Here is a 19336-nt window from a genome sequence, read left to right on the forward strand (position 1 = left end):
ATGATACGTCATAAACAATCGTAGTTGCAGGTTGTGCTTAAATTATGGAAGGTTGAGGTGCAGCATATGTACTAAATTCATTTTGTGTGTGTGCCGATCCCTGGATAAGGCGCTTGACTGAGCTATGTATGAGTTAGCCAGTCAGTGTAACCGTAGTGTTGATGTTGTTGCCGTTATCCGGTTGTTGTTGTTGTTATCGCTGCTGTTTATGTTGTTGTTTTTGTTGCTTTTGTTGTCATACTGTTGATGTTGTTAAATACTGAAAAAATACGGGCGGACCTCTACGACTACGTACCATGTCCGCGTCACTGAGTGTCTGTCTCCGCGCCGCTTTTCTGTCTGTCCGTCTGTTCGTTTGTTTGTGGAGTTGTTGTTTTGTTCCTTGAACTGTTGGCGATTTTATCATCACACACACACACCGCACACACACACACACACACACACACACACACACACACACATACACGCATCCGTAGCCTACTGATATTGATATGATACCCATGTGACAAACACACACCCCTGCCGTATTATATATACTGACACCGGCACGGCACACTCGCGCGGCTAACCATCGTGTCATCATTACACGTGACGTACACACACTGCACACACACACACACACACCGCACACACTGACACACACACACACACACACACACACACACACACACGACACTTCCACATACTGACTCACCAAAAACTCAAAGCTAACTTTTGATGATTACTGAATTTACTCTTTTATACACACTTTACAATCATTTACTATCACTGCAAGAATGGCAATCTATTCTTACCTTAATTTGTGTAATTGTTGATTGTCGCTTTTGCCGATCAATGTTCCACAATCACAATGAAACGAAAGTAAGACAACTGTTTATACGGTGTGCAAAATCTGTATCTAAGTATTTTGTGATGAGTTCCCTCTCTCATTTCCTAGAATTCAAAGAGAAAAATAGGTGAGTGGTATTAACTGTATAATTATACTATGTATCCTGATTAATTTACGAGTGATATAAATAAAGTGATACACACTGGAGGTCATATTTTTCTGAAAAGTAGAGTAACATGAAATTATTATGGTGACAGAATTTTTTGTAAGAAAAAAGAAAAGATGACTGTTTTTGTTTGTTTGTGTGGGGCGGGGATGTAGCTCAGTCGGTAGCGCGCTGGATTTGTATCCGGTTGGCCGCTGTCAGCGTGAGTTCGTCCCCACGTTCGGCGAGAGATTTATTTCTCAGAGTCAACTTTGTGTGCAGACTCTCCTCGGTGTCCGAACACCCCCGTGTGTACACGCAAGCACAAGACCAAGTGCGCACGAAAAAGATCCTGTAATCCATGTCAGAGTTCGGTGGGTTATAGAAACACGAAAATACCCAGCATGCTTCCTCCGAAAACGGCGTATGGCTGCCTAAATAGCGGGGTAAAAAACGGTCATACACGTAAAATTCCACTCGTGCAAAAACACGAGTGTACGCGGAAGTTTCAGCCCACGAACGCAGAAGAAGAAGAAGAAGAAGAAGAAGAAGTTTGTTTGTGTGTGTGAGACTGTTTTTGTTTGTTTGTTTCTGTGTGTGTGTGTGGGGGGGGGGTATATGGGTGTGCATGTCGATGATTATTTGATGTCCGAATGAAATCAAGGAATGTACACGTAAAACGTTGTAAATGCAAACTGTAAAACAAAGTTCAACAACAGCAACAAGACCACGACAGAACGCAAAGTCATAAAAAAAACTTACATAACGAAGAGACCCAGGAAATGGGAGACAGCTGATCTATATCATTAAGATACATAATCCTACATTTAAACAAAAATGTAACAGTTAATTTGACACATTTGATATACGCGCCACGAGGGAATCATTAAATTGGGTTTTCAATCCATATGCCAGTTAGTGACATATCTTTCGGACAACAACAGACATACGGACTTCACAACCGACAACAACAACAACAACAACGAATACAAAGAATAACAAAACTCGACTAAATGTAAAAAGAAACTTAGCAAATCAGCAACACTCGCCTGAAATAAAAACATATATTAAAAAAAAATTAAAATTATCCTGATAAACGTTACAATAGTATTCAAGAAAACACAGACGCAATGTAAACAACTTTAAAAAAAAAAAAGTATTTCTCTGTTGTAAACAAAGTAACGAAAGGGACAGTGACAGAAAGACGAGGTATAGTTTAGGTAGAGAAAGAGAAAGAAAGACACACAGAGAGAAAGAGAAAGAAAGACACACAGAGAGACATGAGACAGAGAGAGGGACAGAGTGGTGAAAATAACAGAATCGACAAGATGATTGAGAGAAAAAAAAAAGCAATTAAAGGAATTGGTTCTATCATCGCAGTTAAAAAAAACTTCACAAAAAAAAACCGAAAAACTGTACCCAGAAAAAGTGTTTAAACCACAAAGTTATCAGTGCACGTGCAAACTGCGAATTCAGTGCACGCTGTCGTGATCAGAAGTAGGGCATTTCAGGCGTGGACAGCGCGTAACATATGATGTGATAAAATGGGAGCAGTATCTCGGCCAGAGTCCAGTTTTTGTCCACGTCTTCGTCTGAAACAAAAACACACACACAAAAATACAAAATCGCACACGAGCCCACACACATACACACATGCGTGCGTACACACATACGGATACGCACACACACAAAAACGCTTTCATCAACTTTTCTCATGTTACGAGAATAATCAGACCACCACCGAGCCACAAGCACCGGCGCCAACACCGCCACCACACACACACACATACACACACACACACTGACACACTAACACACTGACACACTAACACACTGACACTAACACACTGACACACCCACTGACACACACACACACACACACACACACATATACACACACACACGCGCGCGCACGCTCGAACCAACCAACCGAGTAACTGACCGACCTAGCAGCCAACCAAGAAACCAATCGACCAGCTAAGAAACGCATGATTTCAGAAGAAAAGATCATTGCTTCACTCAGTACTAAACTTTGATAAAGTATATTCGTACCTCAACAAATTGGAAAGGTTTCAGGTCTTAGAACAGGGGAATATTAAAACGAAGCTACATTTACCGTCCTTTGAGGACACAATTTGAAAAACAAAGATTTTGTCTTAAAATGGAAGCTCCTAGAAGAGAGGTTTTACTGTGATAACATTTAAAAAGCTGTAGTTCTGACACATCTAGTTGTTACCTCCGTGTATTTCTTTCAATATGATCTCATGTGCGTATTAACTCCTGGCATTTACTTTGTGTACACTGAGTAGTAAAACCAAGTAATAAAACTCAAAAGCAGTAGCACATTTCTTACATATCCAGCTGTCCTTTCGCGCGAAGACGTCAGACTCCGTTCGGGAAGCACGAGCAGAAAGCTGTGTAGCCACGGTACTGCTACTCGGTGCTCTCGTTGTGTGAGCCTCAACATGCTTCGTCGTCAGGCCTGATTCTCTATGGAAACTGCGCCCGGAGTCAGATGATGATGTATCCGTGTCCATGTTTGTGGCAAGCATCCATGGTTCTTGAGGTTTGTTCTTCAAGGACTGGGAGCTTGTTGCAGACTCTTCCTTTGTTTGAGTAGCAAGCCTTCGTGTGCTGTTGTTGTTGGGGCTCCTAGACTTCGTGCTTTCTTGAAAGCTACCGCTGTGCTGTGGCAAGGTTTTCACCACAGAGGCAGCACCTGAATTCTCACTCTCGGCATATGCTTTTTGGCTACGCGTCAATGAGGAACTAACCTTTGGACTTGAAGAGTTTGAAACCTCTGTGGCTAGCATGTGATTGGCAGCAGCCTTGGTTCCTCCTTCAGCCTTTTCTCCTGGGGACCTCGGGGTGCTATTCCTCGGGGATACGCTCTCGCCACTGAGGAACCCCGAGTCTCCATGCCTGCTCCCGTTCAGGTCGTTCCTGGGAGACATGGTCCCGTAGTCTGATGTCGTCAGGGACGTCGAGAGGTAGTCGCTCCCGTTCAGGTCGTTTCTGGGAGACATGGTCCCGTAGTCTGATGTCGTCAGGGACGTCGAGAGGTAGTCGCTCAAGCTGCCATCGTGATCGTCTTCGACTGAGGTGATGTGGTGGTAGTCGGTAGATGTTGGGTCTGCCTCGATGGCTGTGATTTTTGGTTGCTGTATCTCCAGCTTGACAGAGTCGTGTAGATGTTGCGGGTCGTTAGTCGCGGGCTTTTGTTTGTCTTTATCCGAGCTTCTTGCGCTCAAAACGGGTAAAGGTTCTGTGTGTTGGCGGTTGGTCGATGAGCTCTGTGTTTTGGAACCGTCTGTTCGTGATGGATGTCCTTGTGGCTCGGCTCTGTTGTTCTTCGTTTCTGCGACATGTTTCCTGTCCAGCGCTGAAGAAGTGGTGATTGTAGTTTGGGCATCCTGAAAGCCATGATCAACGTTAGCCACATCTCGGGCGCACCGTAGTTCTCTTGCTTCTGGTCGTGAATGCCCCTGATGTGGAGCCATTTGGGAGGAAGTATATGCTCGCCTCTTCAGAACTTTGGAAGGAGTGTATGTGGTGGTATCTGACTGTGGATCCTTGGCCTGCGTCTCAGCAGTAGAGGAGTCACTGTTTGGCACATCACAAGCGTCGGTGGAAGCCACAGTACCCCCTGAGCTATCGAGTACTGAAGAACGTCCGGCAGAAGAATGTGTCTTCCTTTTCGACGATTCGAGCGAATGGGCTTGATTCTGTAAAATATTTGAGGAGCCTCTGTCGTCTGGTTTTCTTTCCAGAAGACATTTTGATTGACAGCTAGAGTTAACAGTTATCATCTTCACGTTTTCATCCTTTGCCTCGAAGTTACAAACATCATTCAACATTTGTTCTTTGGGCCCTTCGGTCGATCGCTTTTGAGTGTTGGCGGTTCTCTGACCTTGGCCTGATGTGCAAATGTGATCAACGGTCACAGTGTTTCCTTTGACAAACACTCTGGTGAAGGGAGTGTTGGACAGAGATTCTCTTCTGATAGCAGCTTGGCCCAACCGATCCAGGACAGCTGACTCCATGTCACTGCCCCCTAAAGACGTAGTGTGCACGGTTTTGTTGTTGTTACTCTCTGGCTTTGGACCTTCTTTGGCAAGCTGTTGTTTCTTCGAAGTGTCAGTTCTTCGAGGGCTTGTGTGATCACGAGAAACGTCACTGTCTTTATCTGTCTTGACACCCAACACATGTTGTACGCCCGAGACTTGAGAAGGCCTACTCTGACCTCCTGTTGGTGCTGAATCAGGGCTCCGTACTAACATCGCCACCGGCCCTTCCTCAACACGCATGGCTGATTTTTCAAGCGAAGGCAGCTTCTCGACACGACTTTCCATCCCCCGAACCAGTGGCACGTGCCTCGGCGAGGAGGATTCTTCTTTTGATGACGAGCTGAGGTCGCGAGGTTGAAAGCCTCCATGTATATCCAGAGGGGTTGCTGTCAATCTCAAGGACTGAGTCGAGCCTTGTTCTCGTGGTGACGATCCTTGAAGTCTCGGTGAGTGTGTGTTGTTGGGATCTTCTTCGGAGACGGTCTTCTCTGTGATAAGGTCGCACTGACTTTTAGCAGAAGACGAACTGCCAGATCCCGTCTTTTTAGAGTCACCACTGTAACTTGGATAAGAATGTCTGTGGGACCGATTTGTGGTAAGGCTTCCCTCTTTGGTGACGTCATTTTTGACTTCCTTCGATCTCGGTGACGTTGCAGACTTTTTATCCCTGATTGCGTCACTGGTGACGTCAGTCTGATCTTCCCTCTTTCTAGGCGAGGAATGTCCAACAGAATTGACTCCAGCGGTCCTCGGGGATAAATCTTTAAAGAACTCATCCCGCGCTGTGCTGGTTCTTGACTCCGAGGTGGCAGACCGCGGGGATTCTATCTGTTCGGCGTGGATCTTGAGATCTGACAAAAGAGCAAAAATAATGGATTTCAGCAACTGTATTAATCAACGTTTATTACTCTGTTACACATTGTTTACAAGTGGTTCTGTTTGCAAAAATGATAGCTGAAGCCGAATAATGATGAAACTCAGCAACTGTAATCATCAACATGTGTATTACTCTGTTCCACATTTGTTCAAGTGGTTTTGTTTTTAAAAACGATAGTTGTAGCGGAATAGTAATGAAACTCAGCAACTAATCAACATTTATGTATCTAGTGTGCAGTTTTTTTTCAGTGGGTCTGTTTCCATATATGGTAACAATGCGTAGCCGAAACTCTTTTCACACAATGGAATTATTCAGTCATCAAAAACATCACACACAGAGTCGATGGAGGTGTCAGGGGGGGGGGTGTCTGTCTTTCTGTCCGTCTGTCTGCCTGCCTGCCTGTCTGTCTGTCTGTCTGTCTCTCTGTCTGCCTGTCTGTCCGCCTGTCTATTAACACTTACTGTTAATTGAAACTTAACCCCAGGTAGGTTGTATAACGCTAAACCATTACATGTAAATAACTGGCCTTATTATTTTCAGGAGGACTTTCACCAGAATATAGTGATTTGTTGTGTATTTTAATCTTCCTGCTATACACTGCACTCGAGCATATTGGCACAGTTCCGTATACATATATTTGCTTCTCCACTTAAATTGTCACCCACATTCCCGGAGTGGTAGCTAGCTACGGTGAACAGTGTGGAATCGGCTTGCACGTATTGGAACTTGTCAACCGTATTTTATGACGGTATTTCGGTTGTGCCCTATCGAAGTGTGCTTTAGAAGGGTGAGAGTGTGGCATTCTGCCAAGCACCGAAGCCACACTGTTGGCACGTTGTGTTGATGCGGTACATCGTTTTTCGTGCACAGATCTTTGTCGGTTCGTTGGAATTCATACCCAGTTACCAGTCACTTATGATGAGCGCAAGAACTTGCGTAACTTCGGTACAATTCAAGAGATGGTCCAAACTGTTTTCTCTCTCTCTCTCTCTCTCTCTCTCTCTCTCTCTCTCTCTTCCTCTCTCTCTCTCTCTGTCTCTCTCTCTCTCTCTCTCTCTCTCTCTCTCTCTCTCTCTCTCTCTCTTTATGAATTACAAAAATATGTTCTTTATTACATGTATTATGTAGAATTTATGTTGCGATATTCCATCATCATCATCATCATCAACATCATCGTCAACATCAAATCAACATCAAATCATCATCATCATCATCATCTTCATCATCATCATCATCTTTATCATCTTCATCATCATCATTTACACCATATAATCATTGTAAATGTAAGCATTAGTGTAAACGTCGGTATTGTGTGAATTTTACCGTCGATCATTTTACATGTGTAACCTCAATTAACATGTTGCATGTTTCGCTTTTGATTTGTATGTTGCTTACTTTGTCATTTTGTTGTTTGTGTTTATTTGCTTGTTTGCTTACTTGTCGATTGTTTGCTGGGTAGTTCGTTTAATTTGTTTATTTGTCATGTTGCTTTACTTGTTTATCACTTATTAGACATTTGTATTAGAAGTAAGGACCGGTTGTAAGAAAAGGCGTCGCCTTAAACCTCTATCCTTGAAAAATAAAGTTCCATCATCATCATCATCATCTCTCTCTCTCTCACCCACCAGTCCGCCATGTAGTTATGTACCTTCAACATGAACATTCGGTTTACGTAATAAATTGAACTTCAAAGCCAAAATTTGCTTTTTTTCACAACGATTTTTACCTCAGTTTCAAGACACTGCCACGCTTCTTTCTGTCTGCAAATTTGAGTACCTTGCCCAGCTCATTTCATTTTTAATCATTGTTTTTGAATATTGCAGAAACTTGTTATTATCCAAGATTTTCCACCCACCTACAACTGCTGGGTAAAAAAAACACCAAAAAAACAAGCAAGCAAACAAACAAACAAACAAAGACACAATACATTGTACTTGGTAAATGCGATCAATCGAAGAAATCCAAACAAACACAGCTTTATGAACACTTCTAATTACAAATGTAGGTGTAGACTACGTTTGTAGAGCATATACAGGGTGTCTAAAAAAAAGTACCCGATTTTCTTTCAATACTACAGACAAGTCAGTAACTTTATTGAAATCATTTGTGCGTGATATTGTAGTCAGTTCATAAAAGTTTGGTCCCCAGTTCACAGCTTTCAGTTGAGATCGTCTGTTTCTTCACACCACGTGATCAATGTAGCCACCCCGTTTTCCAATCACAGACTGCATCCTCATTGCCATATTGTTCATTACATTGGAGAATGTTTCCTGTGGGATGTTCTGGATTTCTCTGAGTATGTGGTGGGGCTCCATCCTGTTGAAACCACTGTGTTGTCATTCGGATTTCATTGTCCCTTCTTTTACTTTTTCCATACTGATATTTCAATGTCTTTTGGGGTACTTTTTTTTTAGACATATATGTACGTAATCGGTTAGTGCATATATCCCCGAACTGTGAGTCGTCATCAAATGGATGCAGATAGAACTACTCGCAGTAAACACATTTGATTATGCTGTCCTTTTGGTGAAAGACGTTTTCATTTCGAATCTGTATGAATCAAGAAGAGGAAACAACTACGGTCAGAATTGTTTTTCTCTATCTATGCAACCCAGTAGATAAAGTCATCGCGGTCGTACCGCGTCAACGATTTGACAGCGCAAAGGGTACGTGAAGTCTTTGACTATCATACCGTGACAATCTCTACGCTGCACTAAGCTCTACGATGTTATTACCTGTGACGTGCCACAGCTGCATACATGTTAGTTCTGTAACGTAATAATGATTTGTCGTGTACATATGTCGTGTGAAGATCATAATCGTACTTCCCTTTCTGCCAAAACAAAACGTGTAATTAATTATTACACTGGCTTTACTGGTGGGCGGATGTCATTCAGCCATAGGTCATATATATATGCTGCAACACGCTACTTAGCGTAAGAGGCGCAGTATTTGAATGCATTTACATTATTTTTTTAAACCGCCTTGGGTTTTTATTTATTTAGATGCAATACTTCTCTTACTTACAAGCAATTACTCTTGCGGTTTTAACTTTTAACGAGTTACTTGGGAAGACTAAAAGGTTATTACATCAGAAGCACCAAAAAAGGTGTATTCCTGTTCAGTGAAGATTATTATAACAATGATGATTAAAGTCTTGGTTTGTATTATGTGTGTTTATGTACACTAAATGCCTATAAGCAAGCAAAGAACCACGCGTTGGATAATCAATCAGTTCGTAATCGTATAACAGTGTGTGTGTGTGTGTGTGTGTGTGTGTGTGTGTGTGCGTGTGTGTGTGTGTGTGTGTGTGTGTGCGTGCGTGCGTGCGTGTGTGTGTGTGTGTGACGGTGTGGGTGTGTGTGGGTGTGGGTGTGGGTGTGTTTGGTCACTGTACCTAAAAATATCAGTAAATTGTTTGGTCACGCGGAAGATTAATGACTAATCAAGGAGAGAAAAAACCCAGTCTTGATCGAATAATCCTATATAAAAGGGAGCGGAACGGACCGATCATCCTACAGCAAACACTCTATATTGCAAAACAAATCGCCTGGACCGAACAAGGGGTGTTTATTTCCACACCGAAAGGTCGTAACAGAAATACGTTGACACCTGAGACAGTTTGACTTAAGCATGTTCCTTTGGAAAGGATTAACATAAATCTACATCATAATCCCCGAAGCGATAAGGCATGCTTATTAACCTGAATGTTAAGCTCGAACGTACACCATGTGGTTCCAGTGTTCGTTTTTAACCCTCATGTCATACTCGAGGTGTCATGGCGTGTCGTGTTGTTTTCATAAACTCAGTATGCTGTTATTGTGACACTCGCGACGGGCGCAGTGGCGTGGTGGTAAGACGTCGCCCTCCTAATCGGGAGGTCGTGAGTTCGAATCCCGGCGGTCACTGCCGCTTCAGTGGTGGGTTAAGAGTGGAGATTTTTCCGATCTCCCAGGTCAACTTATGTGCAGACCTGCTAGTGACTTAACGGCCCCCTTCGTGTGTACACGCAAGCTCAAGAACAAGCTTAGTGCGCACGGAAAAGATCCTGTACGTAATCCATGTCAGAGTTCGGTGGGTTATAGAAACACAAAAATACCCAGCATGCCTCCCCCGAAATCGACGTATGCTGCCTGAATGGCGTGGTAAAAACGGTCATACACGTACACAATTGTTAATCCACTCGTGCTAAAAACATGAGTGAACGTGGGAGTCTAAGTCCATGAACGAAGAAGAAGAAGAAGACACTCGAGGTGGTATGGCGTGTCGTGTTGTTGTCATAAACTCAGTATGCTGTTATTGTAACACTCGCAGGGTAGCGTACACAAACAGTCTAAGAAAAACAGTCTGGAGTGTGAAAATACTTGTTCTTGACTTTTGTGAATACTTATAGCTGAGGGGCTTACTTGTACTCGACTTAACAAATGAAGAGGCAAGTTGTATAGTGGGTGGTCAAAACTGTAATTTTTGTAGTGGTGTCAGTAAACAGTCTACGCTGCTTTTCTTGTTGGTATGAAAGAGCTTAGTCATATGATGGGTGACAAAAATGTAATATATGACAAAAATGTAATATATGACAAAAATGTAATATATGACAACAATGTAATATATGACAAAAATGTAATATATGACAAAAATGTAATATATGACAAAACAAAAATGTAATATATGACAATGTAATATATGACAAAAATGTAATATATGACAAAAATGTAATATATGACAAAAATGTAATGACAAAAATGTAATATTTGCAGTTGTACGTGGGGATTTTTTATGATGCTTTGTTTTGTTTGTTTTGTTTGTTTGTTTGTTTGCTTGTTTAAGAAAAATCTGACACAATTCTACTGAAAACGCTTGGCGGTCAACAACAACAAAGTAAACAAGGCGCAACAACACTTAAATGATCTGAATGCTGACAGTAAGCAAATCACAGGTGTTCCCGTCCGTTTTGATTTAAAACCACAAATTGTAGCACGCACAATGAACACACACACACACACACACACGTGCAAAATACTCTGAACAAATAACCTTTATCATGCCTATCCTATTAGAGCTAACTTTTCCTCTTCCCCAACCTCCTTTCCCATGCAGTCAAAGCAAAATTTTCATCAGAAGTCAAAGTTGATCGATCTCATGAAAGGATCAAATACAGTTCAGTTTCATCACCAAAAACGAAACAATATAAAATAATGCAGTGGTGACTTGGATAAGTTTGTTCACCAACTGCCTGTCTTAAAGATTGGCACATTCAGTTGCGACCTCAAATATGGAAACGCTGGCCCAATCAGGGAAATTAAGACGGGTGGGTTTATACATGTTTTAAAGAAACTGTGTGATGCAAGTACTTTAACTTTTTACTGCAAACATTCTTGATTGGCCTTGAATCCCTGACAGATTATGGGGTTAGACTGGGACTGATCCGCACAAGACCAATATTGAATGACCACAGAGGGTAGCCAAGAGTGGCTGATAACACGCAGTGATAAAGTAGACTCAGTTAACCTTTCGCAATTGGCCAGCCATACACCTTACACATTCCCAGCACAAATGTCAAAGATGTGTGAAAATCGGCAGTATTTGGAAAGAAAATAAATGTCTTCTTTAAACGCCCGATTACAGAGGTACACAATAAATGAGGTACATGTAGGTCTACTGGCCATGAAGTGCTACGTCCTAATTCCCACGAGGATGAAACATTTACCAAGCATATTTGTTTTCGGTTCAGATTATCTGCGCATATTACGAAACAGGTCCAGACAAAACTGATAGTTATTTGCCGAAACGCTGCATCATGCATTCGAGTGTCCATAAGTTCAGCTGAGAGCAGTGTTTGGACTTCGCGTTTTGCAAAGAACTCACACAAGTATAACAGTCTTTCGCCCTCCTCAACTGTGCCTATTACTATACGACCCGACAGTCACATAGTGAATAGAAGATAAGAAGAGAAGTACAGCGTTTCTGAACATGACTGCGGGTTATGTGTAAAGGGCATATTTCTTTAGAGTGGGTGCATACTTCTTTAGAGTGGGTGCATACACCTTACCCAACCTAAAGTCGGTATTCAAAAAGGAGATAGAAAGAACCACTCTTAGTAAACACTTATCACTGTGAACTATGTGAACTCTCCTTTGGAAGGTTTTCAATTTAGTTTTTTTTATGAACGGAGCAGCTGTAGATAAAGAAAACATGCTTTGTTTATTCGATTGAGTAGGTTAAGCCATCATAAAGATCAGCCTTCCTGTACCCCTTACGAATAAAACGACAAGGGTTCACTGTGGAATGTTCTTCTTCCTACAATGCCTGAAAATTACATTAGCAAGGGCACAACTATAGTCACAGACAAACACAGAGACGGACAAACAGACAGACAGACCGAGGCAGATAGACTGACACACACAGACTGACAACACACACACACACACACACAAACACGCACGCACGCATGCACGCACGCATGCACGCACGCACGCACGCACACACACACACACACACACACACACACACACACACACACACACAACAAACACAAAATCATGGTTTATCGATTTTCGTTAAAAGCCCGTAACTGGTTCAACATTCGAAAATCGTAGGGGTGGAAGCAAAAAGAGGTAATGGTATCGATTGATCTGGGTGGTTTCAGCCTAAACAAAGTGTTGTCTTCGTCTCTTTCAGCGCTGCGGGCCGTGATCGACTGTGCGGAGCTCAATACGCGTACAGTAATTGTAACAGGGGACCTCCGAAATTCTGAGAGAAATGAGGTCTTGAAATGGAGGTAAACTGAGTCTAATTGCCCCATGATATTAAAGTTGGGCTGTTCCCATTTGAAGTCCCAAATTTTGAAAGTTTCAAAAAAGGGGGGGCTTAATGCCCCGTTTGCCCCATTTCTTTTACATTATTTACTTGAAGTAAAAATATTGAAAAAGTACAGTGAATACAATTGAACTTGAAAATATCTTGAATATAAAAGGAAACGTGCCACATAATAAAGCAATACATAAAGGCTCTCACTGTTTAATTAATGCATAAACTCAACAACCATCTGTGACCGCACATTACAGTGTTCTAGATGATCGGACGTGTAGCAAAGACCTGTACGTCTACGTGCTCATATTGCGTCACCCGTGACTCCTTTTTTCCTCTCCGATGTTCCAAATCATACGTTGTTTTGCTCCAACCAAGACTGCAGATCTTGGCAAACGCGTGACGTAAAAACTAGATTTGATGACGTTACCCGTACACGTTCCCTTACACGTGCTGAAAAGTGACACATCTAGATCTTGCTATTTCCGTTGGAGACCGACACTGTAAAGTAGCGAACCAGGTACATATTGATTTCATGCCGTTGTTTCAATGTTCTCTGCGTGGGTATCTGCGTGTCATGGTCATCGGGTGCCTGGCTACTATCAGATCGCTGCGACCCGAAGAAATCGTTCTGCTACCCGTTTAATTATTCCTTACCCGGCAACTGTCCCAAAGCTAGAGAATTCACCCGGCTGCTAAGACTCTGTGAGTTTCATTTTTTAAGTGATAAATGCATCTTTTTCTTCGTGAAAAAAAAGCTGACTTCGACTCAATAGCTGCAGGTGTTGTAAAATGCAATCCAATTCCAAATGATATTCGTACCTTTTTTTTATATATATAATTCTCTAAGTACAGGATTACCTGTTTTAAAAGAACATCCTTGAGACTAACGATTGATGTCTCTGTAATTAAAGGTCTCACATACAATATAAATGTATATGTAATTTACGAACTTAATGCAAATTTCAATAACTTCAATCATTTCTTTTTAGGGGTGTCGTTTGGTGTCGGCAGTCGGCAAAACGCCGAAACTAATTTCAAAATTGCTGAAAACTTTGCCGTCATGTTCAGCAGAATTGCCGAACATTTTCAAGGTAGGGTCGGGGGACATGTGACCATAAGGACTAAGCCTTCGGAAACTTGCCGACAGTTTTATGGCCATTTCGGCAACATTACCGAAAACATCCAACCAACATGCCAGCCTTTCTTTTTTCTCTCGTGGGTTTCTGTTAACATTTATCCCAGAAGCTAAAGTCGTCAACAACAACAACAACAACAACAACAACAACAACAACAACAACAAAAACATCAACAAACACAATGTGTACTTGTTAGACAAGACGCCCAAATTTACAAAACAAAAAACTCATTCAGATGTCTGCTGCATTCAGTAGTATGAAGAAAAATATATTTTCCCACGAACATGTCTTCAAAATAATAAGGCGATGAGCTGTTTGGATTTGCGTGTCAAATCTTTCTTCCATTGCACACAGCAAATCGACCACACACTTTGACAGGTTCATAAATGCTAGGTCCATAATGAACAGATCTTTACTTGGATTAGATTCTATCCCCACACAAAAATCCATTTTAATGCAAACAGAATTGAAAGGCAACTTATGAAGTTACCTGTGCATGTCGACAAAGGTGTGGTCTCTGCAACTATTCAAGCAAATCTGCGAATGAATCATTCCTTTGATCAACTGGTTATGCAAGCTAAGCTTATATGTACACAAAATGACGCAGTTTGCAGGTCGACAGTTCGCGGCCATGTTTTATAGTCATGTACATCTACAAACGCGTCTGTTCATTTGAACGTCACAGGAGATTTCATGAGCCCTTCTCGCTATAGGTCATAAAATGATGTTATTTAGGCCTATCGACATAATAACAACGCACTTAAATTTACCTGATACTCCGCGGAGCAATATGAGACAAGACTATGCCATAAACCCGTGTGTGTGTGTGTGTGTGTGTGTGTGTGTGTCGTGCGTGAGTGTGTGTGTGACTGTGAGAGAGATAGAGAGAGAGACAGACAGACAGACAGACAGACAGACAGAGAGTGAGCGAGCGAGAGAGAGAGAGAGAGAGAGTCGTGTGCCGTGCGTGCGTGTGAGAGAGACAATGACAATGACAATGACAATGACAATTCTTTATTTTACGAGGGTAACAGAATAAGCATTGGTATACTTTTTGGCATCTGGCCCTCGCCCTAAAGAGGGACTAAATCTACTATAATAACTACTACTACATACTTACATAATTAGTAAAGCAGTATAAGTTTATGTACATAAGTGCATTATATGAAACATTGTAGTTTATAAATGTTCATGACAAGGTGCAAAGCAAAAATGTGCAAGTCAATTAGAGTCAGAATACTATGCAGTAGTACTTCAACTCTGCAAGACAATGGATAGTATGCAGAACATCATAATTTCGTAAACAAAACTATAAATCAAAAGTGAGTGACTGTGTCCCAAAGGACATAATAATCAAGAATAAACTATTTTCATTAAATGGGATATATATTTGTTTTTGAAAGAATCTGTGCTGGTAGCTTCCCGTAAGGCATTCGGAAGAGCGTTCCAGAGACGGCCACCTGAATAAACTAGAGAGAGAGAGAGAGAGAGAGAGAGAGAGAGAGAGAGAGAGAGAGAGAGAGAGAGAGAGAGAGAGAGAGAGATTGATTGATTGATTGATTAAACTTTATTACAGAAGGATGGAGATTTTAGGCATTGCCTAGTCTTACAATCTGTCCTTGCAAACAAAGACGAGAACAAAACAACACATGAACAGAGTATATCGTCCTTGTCCGAGAGAGAGAGAGAGAGAGAGAGAGAGAGAGAGAGAGAGAGAGAGAGAGAGAGAGAGAGAGAGAGAGAGAGAGAGAAGTCAGAAGTCAGAATGTTTTATTCGCGAAAACTCAAAGGTTTATAACGAAAGGGGGTTTGGGATACAACGTAGTTATGATCGCAAACGTTTGCGAGAGAGAGAGAGAGAGAGAGAGATATAGAGATAGAGAGAGAGAGAGAGAGAGAGAGAGAGAGAGAGAGAGAGAGAGAGAGAGAGAGAGAGAGAGAGAGAGAGAGAGAGAGAGAGAGAGAGATAGTTGTGTGATTTACGACATTGGTTGAACAGGAGGGGTCATATCAGCTATAAAACCATGTCAAAGGATTGTGTCTCTTTTCACTGCAGATGTCACTTGAAGAAATATGGCGTCCTTATGGGTCCAACATGGTTCTTGACTTACGATAGAAGGCAAGCCTTGGCGATAACGAATTAATTACGTCTACGAGGTGGGAATTCAAAAGACCAAAGTTTTTTTGGGTACCTTAAAGATCTCTCTCTCTCTCTCTCTCTCTCTCTCTCTCTCTCTCTCTCTCTCTCTCTCTCTCTCTCTCTCTCTCACACACACACACACACGCACACACACACCTGAACACACACACACACACACACACACACACACATAAAAACATACACAATCTCTCTCTCTCTCACACACACACACACGGCACACACACACACACACACACACAAACACACACACACACACACACACACACACACACACACACACTCGACTTAAACCACCCCTGTATAAATAAAATGTCTTTAATGCTGTGCCGTATTGCTATAACAGTTCGATTGTCTTCATCTAGATCAACCAAAATTTTCTGTCTGTACCCTGACTCAAAAAATCTTTTCAAAGACTAAATCAGAAATCAGTTTTAAGCGCCGGCATGTGTAGCCTATTACAACTTGTTAGATAAGACGCTAGCGCCCAAATTTACACGCGTGATCTGGATACTTTTCACATCAGCAGGAGTTTTTAAAACGTGAACGATAACTCTGCGAGAAAGAGAGACGGCGAGAGAGAGAGAGAGAGAGAGAGAGAGAGAGAGAGAGAGAGAGAGAGAGAGAGAGAGAGAGAGAGAGAATCGCGTTTGTATCCCTATTCACATTTTTGCATTGATAGGTTGTCGTCAGACTCACACTTGTGTCAAAAATATGTGTTCTAGCTTTATAAACAACCCTCCCCTACCTGAAATTAAAGTGCGCAAAAGTCCCAGAATGCATCTTTCACCTGAAGACAATAAACGTGTTGGTCCGTCCTTCTGTCTAGCAACCAGGTTGTCAGTCCGTAAGTCCGTCAGTCATTGCAATCAGTCAGTCAATCAGCCAGTCAATCCGTCAATCAGTCTTGAACCCCTCATCCCTTATTCCCTTCACCAGCCCCCACCGTCGCCTCCTCCTCCCCACCCCCCCCCCCCCCCCCCCCCCCCCGGCATCCGCACCGCAACTCACCGTCACCAGAAGTACAGTCCTCTATCAGGGCCGACATCATGGAGCCTTCCAGACGACCCCAGACGTCGTGGTCCTTGCGCCAGTCCTTTGAGAAGAACAGCACATCCTCGGCTCTGAGCCCTGCCGGCAGGTCACCCGGCTCCAGGCCTATCGCCACCACCACCACGCCGCAAGGAGAGCTGCCTCCGCCTGGAGGCGTCCTGGGGCTTGAGGAACCGCTCGTGGAGTACAGAGACAGCGAGGAGGAGTAGGATGTGGATGACCTGGGCGAAGAATGCCTCGGAGACGAAAGTCCAGACGCAGAGATGGAAGGACTACTTGTCGAAAGAGATGGAGTTTGTTCAGGAGGCGAGAAGAGCGACTTGAAGCAGGAGAAGAACCAGTAGCGAGGCCAGCAGTCCCTGACGAAACCCCGAGTGAGGACGACCAGAGTCACCTCCGACCCCGCGATGACCCTGGCCAGCTCCATCAGCAGGCCTTGAGCCCTGCCACAGTCCCTGTCGTGATAGTAGCTGTTGACCAGCCCCCTCAGCTGCAGTCTCTCCACCGCCCCCCGTGTCCAGTCCAGGGCCAGTTCCGTGTCCGCAGTGACGGACAGTTGGCATCGGGCGTGGTTGTAGATCACGTTGAAGTGATACACTCTCCCCTTCGCTAAGGGTCGACGATTTGGACTGTTAGTATCTGTGGTGTTTTGGATGTGTGTGGTGCTGTTTTGGCTCTTCGCTTCTTCCATGTTGTTGCTTTGTACTTGTAGTTTATGGTGATCCTTCAACGTTGTCGGGAAACAACCGAAACACCCTTTCTTTGTCGGACTCGAATCGTCAGTCGCTTCTTCTTCTTCCTCACATGGCGTTTCTTCCCTCTGAGATTTTGATTTTTTCTTCAGGTTCTTGAGAGTAAAAGGACACACCGACATGTGCGCGGAAGCTTAGAAACAAACAAGACTGGTTGATACGAAGATTATGATGCAAAGTTGTCTACAAGCGTCGCTGGAAACTGAGAAACAGACAAGACTGGTGCATGGCTTATACGAAAACTACGAAAACAAGCACTGCGGACCAGTAATTATCAGAAGCTGAAAACAACGAGTAGGTTCTGACAAAGTCCACGATTCTGCTTCAATGATCTGCAACACACTATAATTTTGCTGTGAAGATGTTGGTGTCGTAGTGAAAAATGCAGTGCTAACCACACCAATCTAAGCAAAGAAATCAACAGCACACCTGCTGTATCACAGGTGATGGTGTCCGAAAAACAACACTGCGTGGATTCTCACTAAGACACGAAACTCGAAACCCCTCACTTCACAGGCAAAAATAAAACGAGTGCAGTTAAGTTCCTTTGACACTTTGTATCACAAAGTGACGGTGTTCAAAACACAACACTGGATTCTCACCAATAAACGAAACTCGAAAAACCTTACTTCTCAAAAAACAACAACCCAGTTCTTTTGAAGCTTTGTCACTACAGGTCCAAAACCACTCCACTGTACAACAACAAAATCGATAATACGCCAGCTGTATCTGGCTGTGCTAAAAAAGATTAAAAAAAACGGATTATCACTGAGACACAAAACTCGAAAAACCTGACTCAACGGGTAAAAGCAAAACCAGTGCGGTTGCTTATAAACTTTGTCATTACAAATCCGTATCACAAGTTACCATATCCGAGAAAAAAAACAGCACTGGTTCTCACTACCCCACGAAAGCGGAAATCCTGGCTTCACAAGTAAAAACAAAACCAGTTCTTTTCAAACTTTGTCACCGTGTTTTTATCCCGGGTGGGATTCCACCCAGTTTGCCCTCAGCACATTCATGTTTCCTACACACACGAGCAATCTCCTGCCACCCGGTAAAAACGGGGTGGATTAACTGGCAATCAGACGGTATCGAGACCTCGGGTGCATGTCAACGGGTATGTACGTCACCAAGCCGAGCGGACATGCGACAGTTTAGTAGGGACCGCCACGGACTAAACCAAGTCAGGTAAAGGTCTGCTAATAGTGTAGCGACGTTTATTTTCGGTGGCACAGTTGTTAGCCGGTGAATTGTGATCGAGCGGCTTCTATAGTAGTACTGGCTGTGTTATGTGTTGTGGATTTTGCTGGGTGCTGATCGATTATCTAGTCCTGCGGAAATCCATTACATAGGTCTGATCGTGAGGTGGTAAATGGTAGTATTGTTTGTGGGTGGGTGGCGGTGTGGTCGGAGGTGATGATGGGTTAGGGAAAGTGTGTGTGTGTGTGGGTGTGGGTGTGTGTGTGTGTGTGTGTGCGTGCCGTGTGTGTGTGTGTGTCGTGTGTG

General features: G+C 43.0%; 1 protein-coding gene across 1 annotated transcript; it reads right to left on the bottom strand.

Annotated features, from left to right (window-relative positions):
- Positions 1 to 1609: 1609 nt before the first annotated feature.
- Positions 1610 to 19078, bottom strand: LOC138982924 (serine-rich adhesin for platelets-like). Its single transcript, XM_070356319.1, has 3 exons — positions 17034 to 19078; positions 3328 to 5892; positions 1610 to 2566 (listed from the first exon to the last, which is right to left on the bottom strand). The coding sequence occupies exons 1-3, from the start codon at positions 17947 to 17949 to the stop codon at positions 2466 to 2468; spliced, it is 3582 nt and encodes a 1193-aa protein (XP_070212420.1). The 5' UTR covers positions 17950 to 19078; the 3' UTR covers positions 1610 to 2465.
- Between the last annotated feature and the right edge of the window lie 258 nt (positions 19079 to 19336).

This window comes from Littorina saxatilis, linkage group LG12 (genome assembly GCF_037325665.1).
Source record: "Littorina saxatilis isolate snail1 linkage group LG12, US_GU_Lsax_2.0, whole genome shotgun sequence".
Lineage (NCBI taxonomy): Eukaryota > Metazoa > Mollusca > Gastropoda > Littorinimorpha > Littorinidae > Littorina > Littorina saxatilis.